Below are 21507 nucleotides of genomic sequence, written 5' to 3' on the forward strand. Positions count from 1 at the left end.
GGGAAAATTTTAGAATTAACAGAAAATATGAATTACATCTGTAGTTACAGTCTATAATTTGCAAAAAAATACTTTGTAGTAATTAAATTTCTTGTGAGAATTGCTTTTTCAGTGCACTGGTTCCAGTAATGTGTTTTTTGAAGTGAAACTTCTTTATCGGGGTTGGAAAAAAATTTAGTGTAACATTTTTTCGTTACGCGTGTCATTTTTTCCGTTACGCGCAATCTTTTATTCGACGTATTTCTGTAAAGTTGCATATAGTAAATTATTTTTTGAAAAATAAGGTCATAAAGAAGTTTCACTTCTTACGTGTGTACCTACTGCCTACACTAGTACACGCTCACATTTTTTTAATATTATCCGTTTATTATTAAGTGTAGTATAAACCATACCAACTGTTGAAAACTACAGCATATATTATAACTGCCCTACCAAGTAGCACCTAAGTATATTTAAACCATTCTATATTTAATATTCTGTATTTTATGAAACCACTATAATGTACTTATTAATATAATATAATTATCGTATAGTATTTTATTCTTGTTTTGTAATATTTAAAAAAGTGATTATGAATTCACTATTTCGATAAATGTCATATCACAACTCCTGTACACACACCTGTACATTTAACATATCTGTCAGTTAAAAAGACTAAATAGCCCATGCTAATAGCAATAATATATTATTATGTTTTTCAAAGTCCCAAATAGGCTATCAGGGACTTTATCAGCATTTGGTTCCGTTACTTATTATTTGTAACTTAGTAAGTACTATTTGAAAGTGCATGAGAAATAATAGTAAATTAATGTATGTTTGATGTTTCATTATAAGTTTAAGCCAAATAAATTACATTGAACAATAAAATTGTAAAATCGAACCTTTGTTTTTATTATATCACATTTCCTATCCTATCCTATCCTTCCCTTGCTTCGATGCTATCTGTGTCTTTAAACAGAATATTGAAAGATACTTACCATGTAAACTTTTTGGACAAAAAAGCGTTCAGATGCTAAGAAAAAAAACAAGAATGAGCATTTCTTTTCTAACTTTTTGTGCAGTTAGCAAGATAACATGATCATTCAACCATCATTTGGCCCGAAAATTGTCTGAATCAAAACTCTACTCAGGCATCTTTTAGGCAAGATTTCTAATGATCGTATATTCTAATGATTGTGATCATTACTGCGTCGAAATAAGGTGTTAATTTGAATGTTTTATACAATATTATTTGAGAAACTTTTCATATTATGCCATTGTGAGTCTAGTTGCTTAGTATCATGTTCTTGTAGCTACTTCTATATTTACATAGAAGCCGCTTCTTTTATATATAGGATGAAATTCGGTAAATGTAAACTTCGTAACCATACATTCAAAATTATTTTAAATCAAAATTATTTTAAAAATAAATAATGTAAATTAAAACACCGGAATAAAATATAAAAATCATCATTTATTTTTAAATTCCTTTTCTAACTGCAACAGTGACTGATTCTTTCCTTTTCTCTTATTCTTCTTCAATACTCCCGTTTGTAATGCTTTCTTCATAACCTGTAAATTTAATAATTATTTATCTTGGAGTTTAACAAAAATAATAAAGAAAACCTGCCAAATAGTGGTGATGGTGAGATTTGTTTTAACTAAAGATTTGTATTTGAAAGAAAGAAAGATCTTTCTATTTGTGTTTTCTTAATATTTTATAACACAGATGTAAATTAAAAATTTGTATAAAATTATTTAAATTCAAAAGAAAAAATTGTTATGATGATTCAAAAATTCTATTTATTCGATAATCTAATTGAATAAACAAATGTTTGAGTTAAAATGTTAGATTTTGTTAGTCAAATCCAAAAATACAGAAAAAAAAACTATTTTTATTTACAAATAAATATTTACCTGTAACGCATTTTCCTCGCTAACTGGTTCCAAAGCATTAGGGTCGTTCAAAGTGGGATATTTAAAGGAAAATCCCTTTGGGAATATCGGCCTAGACATTAGTGCGTCTAGCTGTTTCTTCTTGGCATTTAGCGCTTTATCTAAGCCGGGATCCATTTTGGTTTGCGGACTGTGTTGTGTTAAGGTTTTATACTGTTTCAAAATGTTTATATTTACAAAAACAAAATATATTTCACTCCTACAACTTCTAAATACGCTAATCAGTTCTAAAAAAGTTACAAAATGTTATCTCCGTCTATTTTCGATCATTAATAATAACTCACCAAAGTGCATTGCAAAATGCATTGTAAATCCTACTTTAACTCATAGGAATAAGGTTGAATTTATTTTAGTGCATATGACTAAACTATAAGATCTGATTTACTTAATTAACTTAAGAGATTGAGGGGATTGTATATCTTTTATATCTATACTAATATTAATAAGTGAATACATTATTTGAACGCGCTAATCTCAGGAACTACTGGTCCGATTTGAAAAATTCTTTCGGTGTTAAATAGCCCATTTATCGGGGAAGTCTATAGGCTATATTACATCACGCTAAGACCAACAGGAACAGAGCCACGCAGGGGAGATCGCAGGGCGAAGCTAGTTATAAATATTTTGTATAATTAATATTAAAAAAATCGTATTATGCTAATAGTTAATTTGTTTTTGACATTTCACACAAAAAAAAATTGGTTGTTTGTAAAGTAGGTTTACGATCGAGATGTTTACGTGATAACATAATGCAGTAGCAGCGCTCGAGATGAGACGGGAGATCGGTCCGTCTCTCTCTCGTTATACCTGCGATCGCGCTCGTGAGGTTTTGGTGTGACACAAGTTTCTGAACATGTCACCCGACTAAGAGCGTTTTCACATTATCCGATCCGATATCGGATATCGGACGCCGATAGCCGATATCCGATATCGGATACAATTTGCCCTTTCACATTGTCCGATAAAATCGTTCCGATATCATCATGAGTGTTGCCAGAAATTTTTAGAGAAAACTAAACTAGATTGCCAGTTGATAAAAAAAAGGTATAATTGAAAAAAAAATCAAATGTTATATCATAGTTGTACATGTACATTAAAAATAACTACGATAAAGAAAACCAACTTCAAAAAAGAAAAGTAAAATGTAAAAAAAGATTTGATATCACAAATTACTGCATATTATTTAGATGTGCTATTTACTAAATAGTTTTGATATAGGTCATTTGTATAACATAATATTATACTTATGTTAACACATTATAAATTAAATAAATTTATATCAATACCTACTACAACCTAGTATTAGTTAATAGTTTTAGTAATACATATTAGTAAATAGTAAATACCTTTCAAAATCTATTAAATGTATTTTTAGCAAGACGTACCTAGTCATTTAGTCATTTTTTCACTTCATACATTAATTATAAAAGTTCATGTAGTACCTATGATAAATTTATTAAGTGATACAATCTTTGTTCACATTTTCTTTTCTTTTTCTTATTACACTGTAATATCCTAAAATAATATTTTCACTCGTTCAAATATATTTGTAATATGATTGTTGTAATTTCCTGTAGGTAAAGATATATAAATTATTTTATTGTCATAAGCAATTATTTTAGAATTAAGAGTTTTCAAACTTTGTATTCTCTGTTGTAAATTCAAAATAAAAATAAAATCGGTGTGAAATCTCCTCCTTTTTTTGAAGTCGGTTAAAAACAAAGCACTCAATGACAACAATACAATAAACAGCACAATCAACATCCGAGTAGGAGGAGGAGCGAGGCAGAATGAGATAAAATAAAGATGATAGACACTTATGTTTTCGAAGATAGTTATTTGAATTTAAGAACGCAATATATTTTTGTTTACTTCAGTTCAGAAAATTGCCGTATATTTTAATACGGCAATTAAAAATACCTGCCGTATAAATCGTATTTTAAATGCCTATAAATACTTAAATGTGTGTTTTCTTAATAAAAAAAGGTTTCTTTTAATAGAAAGGGTTTTGGGTTAAAAGCAAAGAATTTTTTTAAAGATTGAGCGCCCTATAAGACTGAAAATACACAAACTAGTGCTTTTTTGCTGTTGGTATACTGCCTTTTCGAAAATTGAGTTGGCAACACTGAACATTATCGTCCGATAGCCACTGGGAATATCGGTGTCGGCTCCGATATCCGATATCGGACCGGACAATGTGAAAGACAGGTACATATTTCATACATTTTACTTCCCTCCGATATCGGATATCGGCTATCGGCTTCCGATATCCGATATCGGATCGGATAATGTGAAAACGCTCTAAAACGATTTTAAAAACGTTATCACGTTAAAAAGGATACACATCATCATCATCAACAATCATGTCCATCTCATTGGCCACTTTTTCCCGCCACCCGACCGCTGCGCTTATCCTGCGTCTGCGCAACTCTAATGTTTCTATCTCTCGGGCGAGATTGATCATGTCTTTTAGTACTGATATGTGATCGGATGGTACTGGGAATGATGGTATCTCGGATGCTGGAAAACAATATTTTAAGATAAAAAAGGTGACTTAAAAAAAAGTTTTTAAACATGTGCAAAAATCGCATAAGAGTATAATCAAGTTACGACAAATATAATGATGAAAAAAATTGTTAATAATAGAATGTAATCAGAGTGGCTGCCAGGGGAATAGATACCCACAATAAAAGAAACGAATAAATAGTATTAAAAAATCACAAAAATCTGCTAGTCAGCAAAGCAGCAATAATTTTTAAATTTAAAATGTATCCAAACTTCAAATATTTAAGGTCAATTTTATTGTAATTCATAACTTTCAATTACTTAACCAATTTAGATTTCTCTCTAGCTATGATGTTGGAAGATTTTTCACTCAATACAAAATTTTTTAACTTAAAACATTAATTAACAGCATTTTTAAATTCTCCTTCACTAAAACTAAAAAAAATTATGAAAAGCTTGAAAAAACAAACAAAAAAAACTCACTTTTATTCAATGTGCGACATAATTTGGCATAATTATACGCCTCCGCCGGTTCCATCATTAGAATTGTCAAGCCTTCCTTGTTAGCGCGAGCCGTACGTCCGCTACGATGTACGTAATTCTATGAAAAATATATATTTTTTTAATCATTTCATTATAGTTACAAAAATAAAATTATAGATGGCATTTAACCAATTTAAAATATTGTAAATTTTTTTATGTTAAGAACAAAAACGTGAAGATTTTCGAAAAAAAATTAAAAATCGATACCACACGTAGGGAATGGGAATGTCAAAAAACAAAATCTCAACAAATTGGTATTATATGTGATTATATCCTCTCAAATTAAAAATTACCTTATATGGTTATGTCGATACTATTAATCTAGTTTACTTATTACCTTTAGACAGTGCGCGCACGAGCAACTTTGTCTCCGCAACAATTTTGTCTCCGCAACTATTTTGTCTCTCCCACCTATGGGCTAGTATGAAAGTGCGCGCACGTAGCGACGCAACTCCCCATACAAATTGATGGGAGAGACAAAATAGTTGCGGAAACAAAGTTGCTCGTGCGCGCTAGCTCTTAAAAGCGACTTGCTGGTGGTATTTTTAAGTTCAAAAAATAAATATATGTATCATTTAAAGCATTAAAGTATATTATAACTCACCTCAGCAGTTTTAGGCACTTGATAGTGTATAACATGGTCCACGTTGGGTATGTCCAAACCTCTTGCAGCGACATCTGTTGCTATTAAAACTCCTTGAGAGTCGTCGCGGAACCTTTGTAAATTAATATTATTTCATTTTATTTTTCATTTATGTTATAATTAAATATTCTACTCAACAAAAAATAAAGGCAACTTGCCTACATGCGACTTTTCAGAAAATCCCTACTAATATTAATATTATAAATGCGAAAGTAACTCTGTCTGTCTGTCTGTTACGCTTTCCCGCTTAAACCTCTCAACTGATTTTGATGAAATTTGGCACAGATAATCTTTAGACCCTGAGAAAGAAATAGGCTACCTTTATTTGCGAAATATGTACCACGGGCGAAGCCGGGGCGGACCGCTAGTAATTAAATATAAAAGCTATTAATTAAAGTAATAAAAAGCGTGTAAAAACAAACTCTATTAATTCAAGTTTTATGACTAACCTTTCAAGATTTTTCAACCTCTGTCGTTGCTGCATACTCGCGTGAAGTGGCAACGGACGGCATTTCAATAACGTCAGAATTTGGGCTAATCTAGAAAAAGATATTTTGCTTTTAGAAGCTGCCACAGAACAAATTTTTTCTATTAGGTATCTTTTTTGGGTAGGAATAAAATATTTAATGAGTTAGGACCTATTCAAAACATACATAAAAAACCATTTAACCCATTTTGGAGATGTTTATTAATGATCTCAACTGAAAATTTGTTTTGTATTGAATCGAGGTGAATAAGTTTTTCGGAAAACCCTTTTTTTTTTCAACAGCTTGCAGTATGTGTTCTTTATTTTATGAATCTCGTTTTTTTTTTGTATTCTAAAATAACCTTTATCTTTCTCTTGGTAAAACCTCTAATAGAAGTAACTCCATAGACTTACCTTTTAACACTATTAATGGAGTTACAAAACACGATAGTTCTACCGGGATGTCTTTTCAGAATATAGTACACGTATGCGTCTTTTTGATCCAGCGAACATGCTATTCTACATTCTGTTAACGTTTCCGCTGTGCCTGTAGTGAAAAACTTATTTAATACAAGTTTAAATGAGCATAGAAATAATTATTATTACAATAATAAATGAAAAATTGGATAAGTAAATGTTAAGTGTCAAAAGAATATAATATTATGTTTGCGTGCACGCGCGCATTATTATTAAGTGTCCTTTACGGATTTTGATACAATTTATTAAGATGACATTAAATATATTGTATAAACTACGGTGGATATGTTTTATCTAGTAAGTAAATACAATTCAATTTACAATTCTCAATTTCTGTTTGTCTGTATCTCAAATTTTAATTAAAAGAAATTGATACCGAAATAACGTACAATAAAGTGTAAGAGGAAGAAAGAGTTAGAGATTGAGTTTGAGAAGCTTTTACAATCGTTCAGTAAAGAACTTGCAATTAAAAAAAAAACAACTGATATTTATTATTAATAACTGTAATAACTTACCAAAATTCTGTGTAGTGATATCAACAACTTTAGGATCAGACATTCCCACCATAGTGACCAGTCGCTTGATTTTCTGCTGTGACGTCATCTTCTCTACTTTACGGTTTATGATCTTGCCTCGTTTTGTTACCTATAAATGATATAGATAGTTATGTATTTGCAATATGAAAAGCGCATCGTTATATAATTAAAGTTCGTACAAAAAAAATAGAAAAAATGTACAAATACCTTCCATTTACAAAATAAATTTTGTTGCTTATAATAGTTGGAGTTTAAAAGATAAAATCTATATATATAAAACTATATACGTTCTTCAATCTATTTATAAAACTGAATACAAAGCTATTTCTAATCAAATATGTACATACTAATTTATTAACATTTTTAGAACAATACTTGATTAAATTCAGAGCCAAATGTTTAACTAACTGCATTTAATACTCTAACTATCCCTTTTAACAAACAAAAATACAAATAAATTTAAGAAACAAAGCAAAACCTACCTTCTTGCCTTTCATATGTGACGGCAAATCGTGTATCAAAGTGAGTGTAGCGGAAAACACAAAATTCTGTCTCGAGTTCTTATGTACTTCGTCTACATTTAGACGTTCCAATAGAGGTTCTAATTCTTCAAAGTGACCCCGCTCTATCATTCGATCCGTTTCGTCTATGGCTAGGAATCTGGAATTGATATAATTAATTAAATTTTCTTTTCTCTTGTTAATTTGACTTTTTAGCACAGTCACACCCCGGTCACTCCATACAAAATTATCGTTTTGACAGTCACACTGTAGAGACTGCAAATGGGTGTGTTAACGCTTTATGGTTGGCACATTTTTGACTAGCGTAAAAAAAAATTCGCGTTTTTCTGATGAAATACATCCGTAAACAGCACAATATCTAACCATTTTCTACGAAAAACGATAATCACAAATCCAAAATAATAAAATTACTTTAAGTCAATTTGATTAATGTTGTCAATCTTCGTTGCGTATCGTCCTTGCAGAAAAATGTGGCCCATTTTAATCACGATCGTGCGGGGTGAGGTAAGTGTTTAATTTTGGCGGGAGGCGGAGAGTGTCCGTTCTGTAGCGTTTAGCTACTATGTATTATGTATTCTGTGGCACAGTACTAATAAGCGGCACGTAGTTACATTAGGTTACGTACTACAGAGTACAGTTGTAGTAGGAAAATATGTAGGGGATTACTGTGCATGCTTACTGTCGCGTCCGTCACAGACACAGAAACCTTATCTTTGACTTTTGCTCAGGTTCGAGCCAACACTAAAGAAATTTGTCGCTTAAAATAGCTTGTAAAATGTAATAATCGATATCACTTGTAATTATACATATAAAAATGTTATTAATTTTTGAAGGAAAACTCATTTTTCGTTCATTTGATCATGTATAAGACTTACTCATACAATATGATCTTACAACTTCTTTTACAGTAAGAGAAGTTTATTATTACATAGTTATCACAATTTTATATTGAATCAATTAAAAAATTGAACATAATATTATATACTTGAATACATGAAATTAGTGTGAACAAATGCACAAACAAAAAAAATCACTTAATTTACAAAAAATGCGTATTCCTACAATTTTGGCAAAATTTTGTGAAAAAATTAATTGTCTGTAAAGTCGGTTAACTGATAGGTACTAGATCTAATACACTACACATGCATATTATACAATCGATTTAGCAATTATCATTTAAGGTCAAAAAATTCTTTTAGGCTATAAAAACAATTAATAATCAGCCATTTCTTTAACTTATTTTTAAACACATTCAATGTATGGTTTCTTATGCATTTAGGAACATGGTTAAAATTTTTAATAAGCATAATAGGTCCACTTTTAGAGAAAAGCGCAGTTTTACAACGAGGCATAAGTAATTAGTTTGTCAGGATCTCGAGAGGGAACAATACTCACGTCAGCCGCTTTTGTGAAATATTGGGGGTGTTTTTTAACAAAGACACAACACTCCAGTATGTACATAGAGGTCAGTGTCAGAATATTTAATTTTCGGAATAGTGGGCGACAGCTTTCTAGCGGCCCAACCCCGCAAATAGCTCTTATACATTTTTTTTGTGCCAAGAATGCTCTATTCATACTTGTTGAATTGCCCCATAATATAAGTCCGTATCTTAGTATAGATGAGTGATGACACATAGCCATGGTATGCAGTAAGAGCAATTTTTTCTGAACTTATGGTCCTTAAACGGCGTAAGGCGAACACAAATTTGTTTATACGCGAACAGAGATGATTAATATGTGATTTCCAATTACAATTGCTGTCCAATATAATGCCTAAAAATTTTATTTCATCAACTTCTTCCAATATAATGTCTTTATAAATTAAATTAATGTCACATTTTCTTTGTTTGTAATTATGGAACTGCATTACTTTCGTCTTTGCTAAGTTAGCCGTCAAGTTGTTTATTTCTAACCAGTCAATTATTCTATTCAATGTCAATTTTAAATTATGATTACATGTCAAATCCGAAGTTACATTAGGTATAGTCACAGAAATGTCATCAGCATAAAGGGTACATTTGTAGTTAGTTACGTTTGGTAAGTCGTTAATATAGAGCAAGAAGAGAAGCGGTCCAAGCACGCTTCCCTGAGGTACACCTGAACTGTTGAGTCTGGAGGTTGATCGTATAGTTTTTACTTCTGGACCAGCACCACTACATGCAATCTCGACACATTGCATACGATTGATGAGATAGGATTTTATCCAATTTAATGAGGGACCTCTTATTCCATACATATCACACTTATTTAGAAGGATACTATGGTTAACACAATCAAATGCTCTACTCATATCAAAAAATATGACCGTTGCGCTAGTACCACTATCAATATTTTCTAGAACGCTCTGTATAAGCTGGTATGCTGCTAGTGTTGTGGACTTTCCTTTTTGAAAACCGTTTTGTTCATGTTTTAGTATCGAGAATTTATTTAAATAATCTATTAGTCTTTTATGCATTATTTTTTCGAATATTTTAGAAATTATTGGAATAAGTGTTATAGGTCTATAATTATTAATGTCATTTTTATCGCCTTTTTTGTGAATCGGTTTTACAATTGAGTATTTCAGTCTATCCGGAAAAATACCTTCATCAAATGATAGATTAATCAAGTATGTCAATACATTAGCAATAAGATTAATACATAATTTAATAATAAAAACACATATCTCGTCATATCCCACTGAATTTGTATTTTTTAACGAGTTAACTACTTGAATAGTTTCAGTCTCGGTACAGGGGAAAAGAAACATAGTCGCTTCTCTGGGCTCGATGCCTAGTTTGCAGCTTGCTTCTGGGGATACATGCTTAGTGTAGTATTCGTTAAATGAATTTGCAATATGTTCCGGTTTCGTAAGCGTTATAGAGCCAGAGTTAATACATTCTAGGTAATTATGAATTTTTATTTCTTCTACTTTGTCACTTATAATATTCCAAGTAGCTTTGCATATATTGTTCGCTTTACTAAGGTAAGAACAGTTTTGATTCATTTGGGAGTTCTTAATACATTTTTTGAGCAACTTATCATATTTTTTAAAAGCTTCTTTGTTTTTTGTAGAATGTGTTTTGTAGTACGTGTATCTCAGTTTTCTTTTTCTTAACGAGGATACTCTTAACCCTTTCGTTATCCATTTAGGTCCAATGTTTCGATTTTTTATTTTAATGGTATTGATAGGAAAGCATAAGTTATAGAAAAGTATGAAGTAATCATGAAACTTATTGAATGCTTCGTTACAGTTGTTTTGTATGTAGACTTCACTCCATGATAGACTTGATAAACATTTTTGAAATTTTGTTATACACTCACCGGCACGGAATCTTGGCCACTTACAAATTTGCCGATAAAAAAAGTTTGAAGTGTTTTTCACGATTTTTTTGTATGCAGATATGTTAACATATTATTCCTTTAATTTTATGTTAAGAAATCATTATGTTTGAGAATAATCTTTTACCACTTTTTAAGATTTAGTCGAAATTTGTGATTTGTGCGGTTAAGCCAAAGTTCCGAATGGTTCGTTTTAAACTTTTTACGATATCGCTTATGCCGTTTTAAGATATTGTTAGTGTTGTGCTGTAGTCAATGATCATAAAAAGCAATAAAAAATGCCGATAAAATCTGAACAACCTGCACGGGCCATCAAAATGATAGACCAATGACTGCCGCAACATAAAGTACCTAATGTACAGTACGTACCACGTTCAGCGATGCACTATGTATGGAGAATATACCAGGAGACTGGCAGCTATACGTGCAGACCAGGAAATGGACGCATGAGGTGCACATCAGCTCGAAAAGACCGGTTTATTGTTCAAAAGATACTCAGAAATCACTTTCTGACAGTTGTTGAGATACGCCATCGGCTCAAAAAGACCAGGACAATAAATGTGAGTGAGCAATCGGTGAGAAGACTAATGAAGGAAGTTAATTTAAAGGTTTGCAGACCAGCACGCCGTCCAGAACTCCTCAGACATCACAGAGAAGCATGTCTTCGTTTTGCACGAGAACATGAAAACTGGACCCACAGCCAGTGCGCTCGTGTGGTGTTCACAGATGAGTGCCAAGGCACTCTTCGAGCTTCTGATAGCCAAGAGTCAGTATAGAAAAAATGAGAAGAGAGGTTTTCACCCATCAACACAACTCAAACGGCGATTTTTCATGGAGGCTCAATAATGGTATGGGGAGGTGTAAGTTCCGATGCTCGCACGGAGTTAGTTATCGTAGATAATGGCTTTAATTTGATCAGGTACATCGAGGAAATTCTCCAGGAACATGTTCAGCCCTATTACAGGTTTATCATTGAAGAAAATTTGCTACAAATACACTATAACGCACGTCCGCATGTCGTGCGATTCGTTTAAGAGTACCTTCAAGAGGTTATAATTGAAAAATTGTAGTGGCCAGCTCGTATCCCGGATCTTAATCCAATAGAACACATCTGGGACATGCTTAAAAGAAACATAAAGTTTGATTCCAACTCACAACCAATGTTGGATCAGCTTAGAAATACAGCTGGGGCCGTTTGGTACACTATAGCTTAAGTGGACATCAATAATGTCTTCTAGAGTATGCCAGAAAGGATGCAAACAGTGTTTAAGGCAAGAGAAGGAAACACCCAATATTAAAAGGTTAATTTTTTTTTATGGAAACGCTTTTTTCTAATTTTTGTGCATTTTTTAAGAAATCATTTAAATTTCACAGGAAAAGCGTTAATTCTTCTTTAATTCATATCTACGCGGTAGTACTTCTTATAAACTTCAAATTATTACTAAAAGTTTGTAAAAAAATTAAATTAACTAGTTTTGATGAAATTTTTATTGAATTTTGTAGTAGAAAAGAAATAGTGTAATTTTTCGCAGAAATTTGAAGTGGCCAAGATTCCGTGCCGGTGAGTGTATTTTCTTTACAAAAATCACGCCTTCTTATATGTGACACTAAAGGTAAACTTTTTTTTTGAATAGGGCAATGTAAAGTTTGACCTGTCTCATGATCCGAAAGACCAAGTAGATGAACTGCTCCTTTTGCATTTTTTATGTTGCTTATAATTAAATCTAAGCATGAATTTTGTCTCGTTGGTTCATTAATATGTAGGATAAGGTCATAATTTAAGAGAATGTCTTGCAAGCTTTGAGATATATAATTTTCTTTAAGAATATCAATGTTCATATCTCCCGTTAATATAATTCTTTTTTTGTTATTTTTTGTCAGTTTATCCAGCAGTATTACAAATCTGTTTAGAAACTCATTTGGATTGGAATTAGGTATCCTGTAAATGCATATAATGATGATATTCATAGAGCGTATTTCGATACCGCAACATTCAAAGGCCTTTTCCGTAGAAATATCAGTACAATAGGGGACTGGGGTGCAATCTATCAACTTATTTACAAGTATACAAACTCCTCCGCGTTTTTCCTTACTCCTTGAAAAAATACTACCCAACTTAAAATTTTTAAATCGAATATTTGACTCATCTCCCAATCTAACAAATGTTTCGGAGAAACAAATTACATCAATGTACGTATTTTCAGATAATAACTCATTCAGTGTAAGTTCAACTGCTTCCAGTTTGTTCAATAGGCCAGCTATGTTTTGATGAAGTAACGTGAAATGAGACGCATTTAGAGAGCGTTTTGATTTAGCCGAAAAAAAGAAGACGACGATTCAGTGGGTGCAAGCTGTTCTGTCGGGGTTTTATTTTTTTTGCGATTTTTATTATTCATCAAAGAAAATAAGTAAGGTATAGTTCCTTTTTTTAGAATAGGATTTAATTGTTTAGGTTTATTCTGTTGTGAAACTGCGCTTGTTTTTAATTTAAGGTTTTTTAAACATAAAAAGTGGTCGGTTAACTGACGATAGTTGAACGTGACAACGTCCGATTGTGCTTCTTTGTCGCTCGTTCCGCGCTCTCGCTTGCACTTCAAGCCTTACATGGAACGCCTCAGAGCGAGGTAACGCCGCATGAGTCATGTTTTTTCGTGCGTGCAGCTTTATCTATCGAATTATAAGACGTTGTCACGTCAAAACATAAAGCTATAAATAACAAAATAACTCACTTAACAGACGCCAGTTGTTGCAAGTGCGGTTCACCCTGATTCACTAGCTCCCACAACCTGCCAGGGGTCGCTACAACTATCTCTGGGCCTGAACGCAGTACTCTCTCTTGTTTTACGGCCGCCATACCACCTACTATAGTGGCTACTTTTATACCTGTGAATGTGTGGAAATTGTTTGATTAATTTAAATATTTCGTTATAATTCCTTTTTTATTACTTTATCAAAAACTGAAACAAAAAGAAATGAAACTGGGCGACTGACATCAATGTATTTTACGAAATATTTGTACAGTTGCTAGATCTCACTCAATTGAATATTTTTTTTTTTTTATCTTTTTTTTGCTGCGATCTGTCTCCATCATAATTGGGACAATAAGCGGCATGTTGGACAAAAGGCTTCTCAAAGTGAACGTGACGTTTACAGATTTTGTTTCATTCGCCTTCATATGCCAAATATTGAATATAAAAAAAAATCTATTTTCTTTTTTTAGTTACAAAGAGTAATTCAATTCAATTTTTGCGAAGGGTGGCAATTTTGTTTGAGTACAATTCTGCCAATGTCATGTTGGGAAGATAATACACTACACGCTTGAGAAATTAACATTATTAAACTGACGTCAATCAAAACGATATTTACAAAAAGTAAGAAGATCGTTTCTATCCCTGCATGCACAGTTTATAGTTTATACATTGTACTTATGAGTTTTTTAAGGCAATAATGTAGTTCTTCGAGGAAGACAGATTAGGTACCGCTATTTTTTGTCTCAATCTATACATTAAATATTTCCACATACAGTCAGCAAATAGCTCCTCATTTACTATTCGTTTAAACACATAAATTTAAGATTAAAAATACGCAAAAACAATCATACCAGTATACTTAGCGACTGCAATCAAATGCCTGCTGATCTGTATAGCAAGTTCTCGGGTGGGCGTCAAAATCAACGCATACAATGGCTTGCCCGTTTTCACAATTGTCTGACTTGGTATGTTTATGTCATCTAGTACTTTCACACAACCAATTCCTGAAAATTGAATGTGATATTAAAAAATCGAAGAGTAAAATAAATTTAAATTTAACAGTAAAATAAATTTAATCAATAGCAAAATAAATTTAAAAAGTAGTATAAAAATTGTATCTTCTAAATTTAATTAAGAAATAAATATTAACAGATTTTATTTGTATTAACTTGCTTATTTACATACTATTTATTTGCAAAACTTTTGCCATCAGTAGAGTAGTTATTACAGTTTATTTTGGAAGAAAATAAAATATGAATCAAATTATTGACATAACTCAAATTATTGTGAAACATTACCTGTTCTTTCAGCGTCCACTTCATCAACACCATCTTGTTCATCATTACTCAGATGTTCATCATCATCATCATCACCATCACTAGATGCTGTATCATCAGAATCTAGCATTTCCGACAAATGTACATATTCACTGTCACTGTCATTGCCCTCATCTGCAGATTCCTCTTGTTTCCGCAATGGTACATCTATTTCTTCAAGGAAATCGTCATTTGAATCATTATCTGCTTCACTGTCATCATTTTCATCACCACTGCCATCCTCTTCATCTGTAACGTCATTATTTTCATCACCACTGTCATCATCATCATTAGTAACACTACTTTCATTTGGAGGATTATTTTCTGTACTATCTTCATTGCTATCAGGGCCACTGCCATAACCATCTTCAGACGATTCTTTATTTTCCTTTTCCTGTAAATTCTTCTTCTTACTTCTTTTATTCTTCTTAACATTACTCTTGTCTTCAGGTTTGGCTTGTTTTTTCACTGAGGGCTTTCTAAATGGTATATCATATACATCTAGATTTTTTAATGCTGCTTTTTCTTTTAGTTTCAGTATGCCTGTTAATATTGGAAGACCAAATGCTAATGTCTTTCCGCTACCAGTTTCTGCTGCACCTAAGATATCTCTTCTACCTAAAAAATTTTTAATTTTTTACTATTTGATTGAACCAGGGATAGTAAGACATTTACAAGTTATCTATACTAATATTATAAAGCTGAACAGTTTGTTTGTTTGTTTGAAAGTACTAATATCAGGAACTACTGGTCCGATTTGAAAATTTCTTTCGAGTAAGATAGCCCATTTATCGAAGGCTATAGGTTATATCACGCTAAGAGCAACAAGAGTGGAGCACTGCGGGTAAAACCGCAGGGCACAGCTATTACTAGTTAAAATACATTTTTTTTTGTCTGGGGAAATCAAATATGTAAAATATTAATAATAGGGAAGTGATATAACACCCAGAACACTCTTTTTAGAAGTTTTTACTATTATCTGCCAAAATACCAGGAATAAACAAATAAAACTATTATTTCATTATATCAAATTGTACATACCATGAATAGCAGCTGGTAGTGATAACTGTTGTATTTTTGTTGGTTGTTTAAAACCTAACTCCATTAACGCTTTTATTATTTCTTCCGGTAATTTAAACTCAGCCCATGACAACATGTCTTCTGCAGTCAATGTGTTTTTACTTTCATTCTGAGTTTCACCCAATTTAACTTTTTGCTTCTTATTATTATTGTCTTTAGGTTTTATATCGGATTCTTCTTTAGATATATCTTCGGCTCTTTTCTTATTCTTCTTATTTTTCCGTCTTTTGTTCTTTTTCTTGGGCTTTTCAGCTTCATTGGTTAAAGATGGAGTTACAGCTTCACAAGATTCTACTATGAAGCCATTGCTGAGCTTTATTTTCTTATTTGGAACAGCATTCTCCTTTTCTATGTTCTTATTTTCAGAGGCTTTTCTCTTCTTTGAGGGTGTCTTCTGTGAAATATTTATAATTTAATAATATTAAGTTTAAATAGTTTGGAAAATCCAAAAGTGCACGCCTCATATTTTTTTTTTTAATAATTATTTATTAATTATTATTTTTGTTTATTTAATAACAATTAAACCACATCGAATCAGACCCTGAATAATGAAAGTGTTCTATTCCTGAGCATACTCAAGCGTAAGAGAAAAAAAAAGACTCGATTAGTAAAGTATTTCGGTCGCTATCGTGTTAACAAGAAAATCCTCCGCACATACAGACACACGGACGTCCAAGACAGAACTTTTTTAAACTGTTTTTTAACTAGTTTAAATAACAAAAATGACATCAAAAATATCATGAACGTTAAAAATAGTGTTTTTTCTTAATATGTGTGTGTATGTATTATCTTACAAGTGCAATGTATGATACATAAATAAGTTTGAAAAATCAGATGTTTTGCGCGAAGTGACAGTAGTACCCACCTCAACGCTTCGCTTATGAGGCTTGCAAAAGTTATTACCTATAGCTATCTCACCAATTTATTGTTAAAAACACATGTGGCCGAGTCTTTAAATTGGATTAAGTTAGATGTTTGTATTGAGATCCTAATATTTCATACCTACACGTGATTATTGAGGATACAAAAAGTGAACCTTTGCTTGTAGGTTTAATGGTTTACAAAAGGTTTAAATGAAATGTGAAAGAGGGAATCTTGTGCGACCCTTTGCAAACCTTTTTACACATAAAATATTTACCTTTTTAGGTGTTTTATTTCCCTTATCCATACCATAATCGGTGCATTCTTCTAAGCCTACGAATCCCTCGAATTTATCGGAATTAGCAATAGGAAAGCCTTCAAGCGCAACCGATTGCCATTTCATAGTCTTTATTTTCTTCGACATAGTGTTATAAGTTTGTTAAAATAAATTACGTTTACAATTAATAAATATTTTATTAGTTTTGCAAATTTAACCTACAAAATTCAAACGTGATTTTGACAGCTATAAAAAAGTCATAACATTAAATACAGATTATAAAAATTTTAACATGAAACTGGTTGCTATAAATGTTGCTATAAATAAAAATATTGATAATTGATATTAGATTCTATTCACATAGTATTCTTTTAATTCTATAATAAAAAACCTAGTTAATATTATTAATGAATGAGAACTATAAATAATTATTTCAAAAAGAATAAGCCTTGATTAATAGGTAAATAGTAACTCCAGCGATTGATTACAGTGTAAATTACACACAAAATTACAGTTTTGAGTCTCGTATCATTACCGCAGTCCGCAAGGCACAAGTATCTATAGGTTTAAATGAAGACATTAAAGCAAAATAACTATGTACCCGGATCCGGGTGGAATCTGGGTGGCGCATATTTGCATCGCTATTAGCACAAATGTGTAACATTATCAATATATGGCTCGATTAAATTATTATAAATTTTACCAGGATCTGGACAAAATATTATTTCCGTTAGAATTTACTTCACACGGGTAAAGCCACGGGCGGAAACCTATTAATAACATTAATTATATTTCCTATAATTTTTTGACGCTGATATTTTAGTCAATCCAAATACTATAAATTCAGTCCTCATTTCCATCTTGTTTCCATCATATTTAATAATTATAAAATGCAAGTAACCTTTGTAAACCCAACTTTAAATTTTCAAATTAAGCATAGACAATTACCTTAACCTGAACGCACCCGTGAAAAGAAAAAAAAAAATTATCAGCACGCTGCCGCCGTAACCATAGACAAACGGAGGGAGGAAGTTTGTGAGTGATCGATTTTACACCGGTCTTCGCAAAACTTCTCAACGACATTTCTCTTTGTTTGGCCAAACGCGTGTATTTTTAATCAAAACATTAGTAACAAGGCCACCGCGTGTGTCTAAAATGGCGAACACGTTTCGCGGCGTGACGGTATCTGCCGTCAACAATGACGGTGCTCTGGCTCCGCGCTTCAATTTCCCTACAAACGTAAACGTGGATTATGATCCACAAGGGTTGAGTGTAAAAGTGATACGTGCGGATCCTGTGCTAGCTCAGGAAGTGATGGAATTTCCCGTCCACAGTCAGAGCGAGTGCTCGCGAGTTGCCGGCCAGTCGTATATTTTCACAATAGATAATGAAACGTTGTTTTTCAAGTTCGCCTCAGAGGCTGACTGTCAAAATTTCCATTTACTGGTTAGCAAGATTAAAGCTGGCCGAACATCCTCAGTGTTTACCGTACGAACCGAGGATTCATCGGCGATGCAATATTTTCAATTCTATGGTTACTTGAGTCAGCAGCAAAACATGATGCAGGATTACGTGAGAACAAGTACCTATCAACGGGCCATATTATCGAATATTAATGATTTTAAAAATAAGGTTGTTTTGGATGTTGGGGCAGGTTCAGGTATTTTGTCCTTTTTCGCGGCACAAGCTGGAGCGCGGAAGGTGTATGCTGTCGAAGCGAGTAACATGGCGCATCACGCTCAAGCTCTAGTTCGCGCCAATGGTTTACATGATAGAATTACAGTAGTGGCGGGAAAAATAGAAGAAATAGAACTCCCTGAAAGTGTAGATGTTATAATTTCAGAACCTATGGGCTATATGTTGTACAACGAAAGGATGTTAGAAACTTATTTACATGCCAAGAAGTGGCTTAAACCAAATGGAAATATGTATCCTACAAGAGGTGACCTGCATATAGCTCCATTTACTGATGATGCCCTCTTTATGGAGCAATACAACAAGGCAAACTTTTGGTATCAATCATGTTTTCATGGAGTTGATCTTAGCGCTTTGCGCACAGCTGCTATGAAGGAATATTTTAGACAACCAATAGTTGATACATTTGATGTACGCATATGTATGGCGAGATCAGTCAGACATGTGGTGGACTTCCTCAATGCTAATGAAACGGACTTGCATAGAATTGAAGTTCCTTTCCGATTTGAGCTCACACAGTCTGGAACTTGCCATGGCCTAGCATTTTGGTTTGATGTGCTATTTGCAGGAAGCACACAGCATATCTGGCTGTCCACAGCACCAACGGAGCCCTTGACACATTGGTATCAAGTCAGATGTTTGTTAGAAACACCCATTTTTGCTAAACAAGGTCAAGCTTTGACTGGCAGAGTGCTATTGCTTGCGAACAAAAGACAAAGTTATGATGTTACTATGGAGATCAGTCTAGAAGGAACAAACATTTCATCTTCCAATACATTGGACTTGAAGAACCCCTACTTCAGGTACACAGGAGCACCTGCTGCCCCTCCACCTGGTGTGAACACCACATCACCTAGTGAAACATACTGGAACTCAATTGAATCAGCTGGCTCAATAAGCAATGGCCAAGGAGTGATTTTAACAGATGGCACTCAACAATATTGCTCAACCCCAGATCAAACTCTTGCCTATGGAGCTCATCCGAACATGATCAAAACAGTCATGCTTCAAGAGGAGTTCATCAAGAGGATCGGGATAAGTCAGAATGGGGATATATAATCCGCAAAGACGCGCCGCGCGCGGCTCAGGGCCATAAGGAACCGTCGCAATCGGTTGTGAACAATCTTCCGTTCAAACGTTATAGTGTATAAGCGGACTTATTTATTTACGAAACATCACAGTGAACTACTGCAACTGTTAAATCGTGTATTGAATTAGTTGAGGTGCCTCGTCTCGCAAACCTATCTATAGCGATAGTTCTGTATTGATTACACGCAATAATATTCACTGTACTGTGTGTTATATGTTCACACATACGGCGCCTTTTGGTGTATGTTTTGTTTACAGTATACATGACGCTTATTAGTATTAAATTGAACAGTTACGATTAATGATTACTTACGGAAATTTGTTTGTAAATAAATCCTCACCTGACTTTACAGTAGAGACAAAACTGGCCAAAAAGCGTTTACCTGAGCTTGGGCAGCTCGGTTAGAATAAGATACTTAGTTTCAAGTACATCTTAGATTAAGCAATAAGTGCTGATAATGCTTAATGTTAAATACTCATGTATTAAATCATCGACATCAGTTAGAAAAATGCATATACATTTTGAAGTCCATAAAATTATGGTGTTTTGTATGGGGAACTTCTGTCTGCCAAACAAAATATGATTGAGGATTGAGTCATTAATGCTAAAAACTTGTGTAAATAGTTAGAATAGGATAATTTAAGCACATTTTGACAGAATGTAATCAATGCTATTGTGAATTATCAGTATTCTTTTGTGTTCCATATTGTTAAATCAACCATGAATAATTACTAGAAATATCATTTATTTAAATACTGCCTTTATATTTTTGAATGTAATGAGAAGTGAATTAACCCATTTTTTTTTCAATCAACCTACCTATTTTTTTCATTAGTGATCTTAATAAATCATGCACTTATATGCATATTTAAAATATAGTATTGTAAATTTTATAGGTATGACATATTTAACATTGCAATTTAATATTTCGATGTATTCGTAAATCTTGATCGAAAGGACTAGAAAGCAATCTTGTATTTAAGAATATTGTAGATTAAAATTCAAGTTCAGGACACATGGGCTTCATAATTGGACATAAAAAGTGGGATGATTGTTTTATTGTTTTACAATGATCATTATGTACAGAGGTCAAAAAACTTCTGGTGGCTAATGTTATACAGACCCACATCATTAAGCCCATGTATATTTTCGGCAAAAAAGTACTAATAAAATTATATTACTGTTGTATCATAAATTATCATCATTAAAATTGGTGATTGTAATATTCCATACAGCTACCTCATGATTTGGCAGACGGATAAAAATCTAAATAATGTATCAAAAATCAGTTTAATACAAAAAAATCGCTTAGAGTTGCCAATTGTTAGTTTATTGATCTCAAACATTTGGCAATTTTCTCATTGGGGATTGCTCGAAAATATTCGAAAAAGTTTTGTATTTCGTTTGACTTATCAATTAAAATTGTCACAAACATTTCTCTTTTCATTAACCCCATGAAAGGTTCCTTTTAACTTGTTATTTTTAAGTTAG

General features: G+C 32.6%; 2 protein-coding genes across 2 annotated transcripts; one reads left to right on the forward strand and one right to left on the reverse strand.

The window, feature by feature from the left end:
- Positions 1-1433: 1433 nt before the first annotated feature.
- Positions 1434-17481, reverse strand: LOC149897552 (ATP-dependent RNA helicase DDX24). The gene is made up of 14 exons (XM_090116354.1): positions 17232-17481; positions 16055-16487; positions 14996-15631; positions 14549-14701; positions 13677-13830; positions 7588-7765; positions 7085-7214; positions 6507-6639; positions 6076-6165; positions 5588-5699; positions 4924-5041; positions 4278-4455; positions 1897-2065; positions 1434-1551 (listed from the first exon to the last, which is right to left on the reverse strand). The coding sequence occupies exons 1-14, from the start codon at positions 17376-17378 to the stop codon at positions 1450-1452; spliced, it is 2733 nt and encodes a 910-aa protein (XP_089972480.1). The 5' UTR covers positions 17379-17481; the 3' UTR covers positions 1434-1449.
- Positions 17482-18240: 759 nt separating this feature from the next.
- Positions 18241-21448, forward strand: Art4 (arginine methyltransferase 4). Its single transcript, XM_090116099.1, has one exon. It carries the CDS (start codon positions 18387-18389, stop codon positions 19983-19985), a length of 1599 nt encoding a protein of 532 aa, XP_089972225.1. The 5' UTR covers positions 18241-18386; the 3' UTR covers positions 19986-21448.
- Positions 21449-21507: the final 59 nt, after the last annotated feature.

This window comes from Colias eurytheme, chromosome 25 (assembly GCF_061535395.1).
Source record: "Colias eurytheme isolate Ceu_HAF_F1 chromosome 25, ilColEury1 Martin Lab GWU primary, whole genome shotgun sequence".
Taxonomy (NCBI): Eukaryota; Metazoa; Arthropoda; class Insecta; order Lepidoptera; family Pieridae; genus Colias; species Colias eurytheme.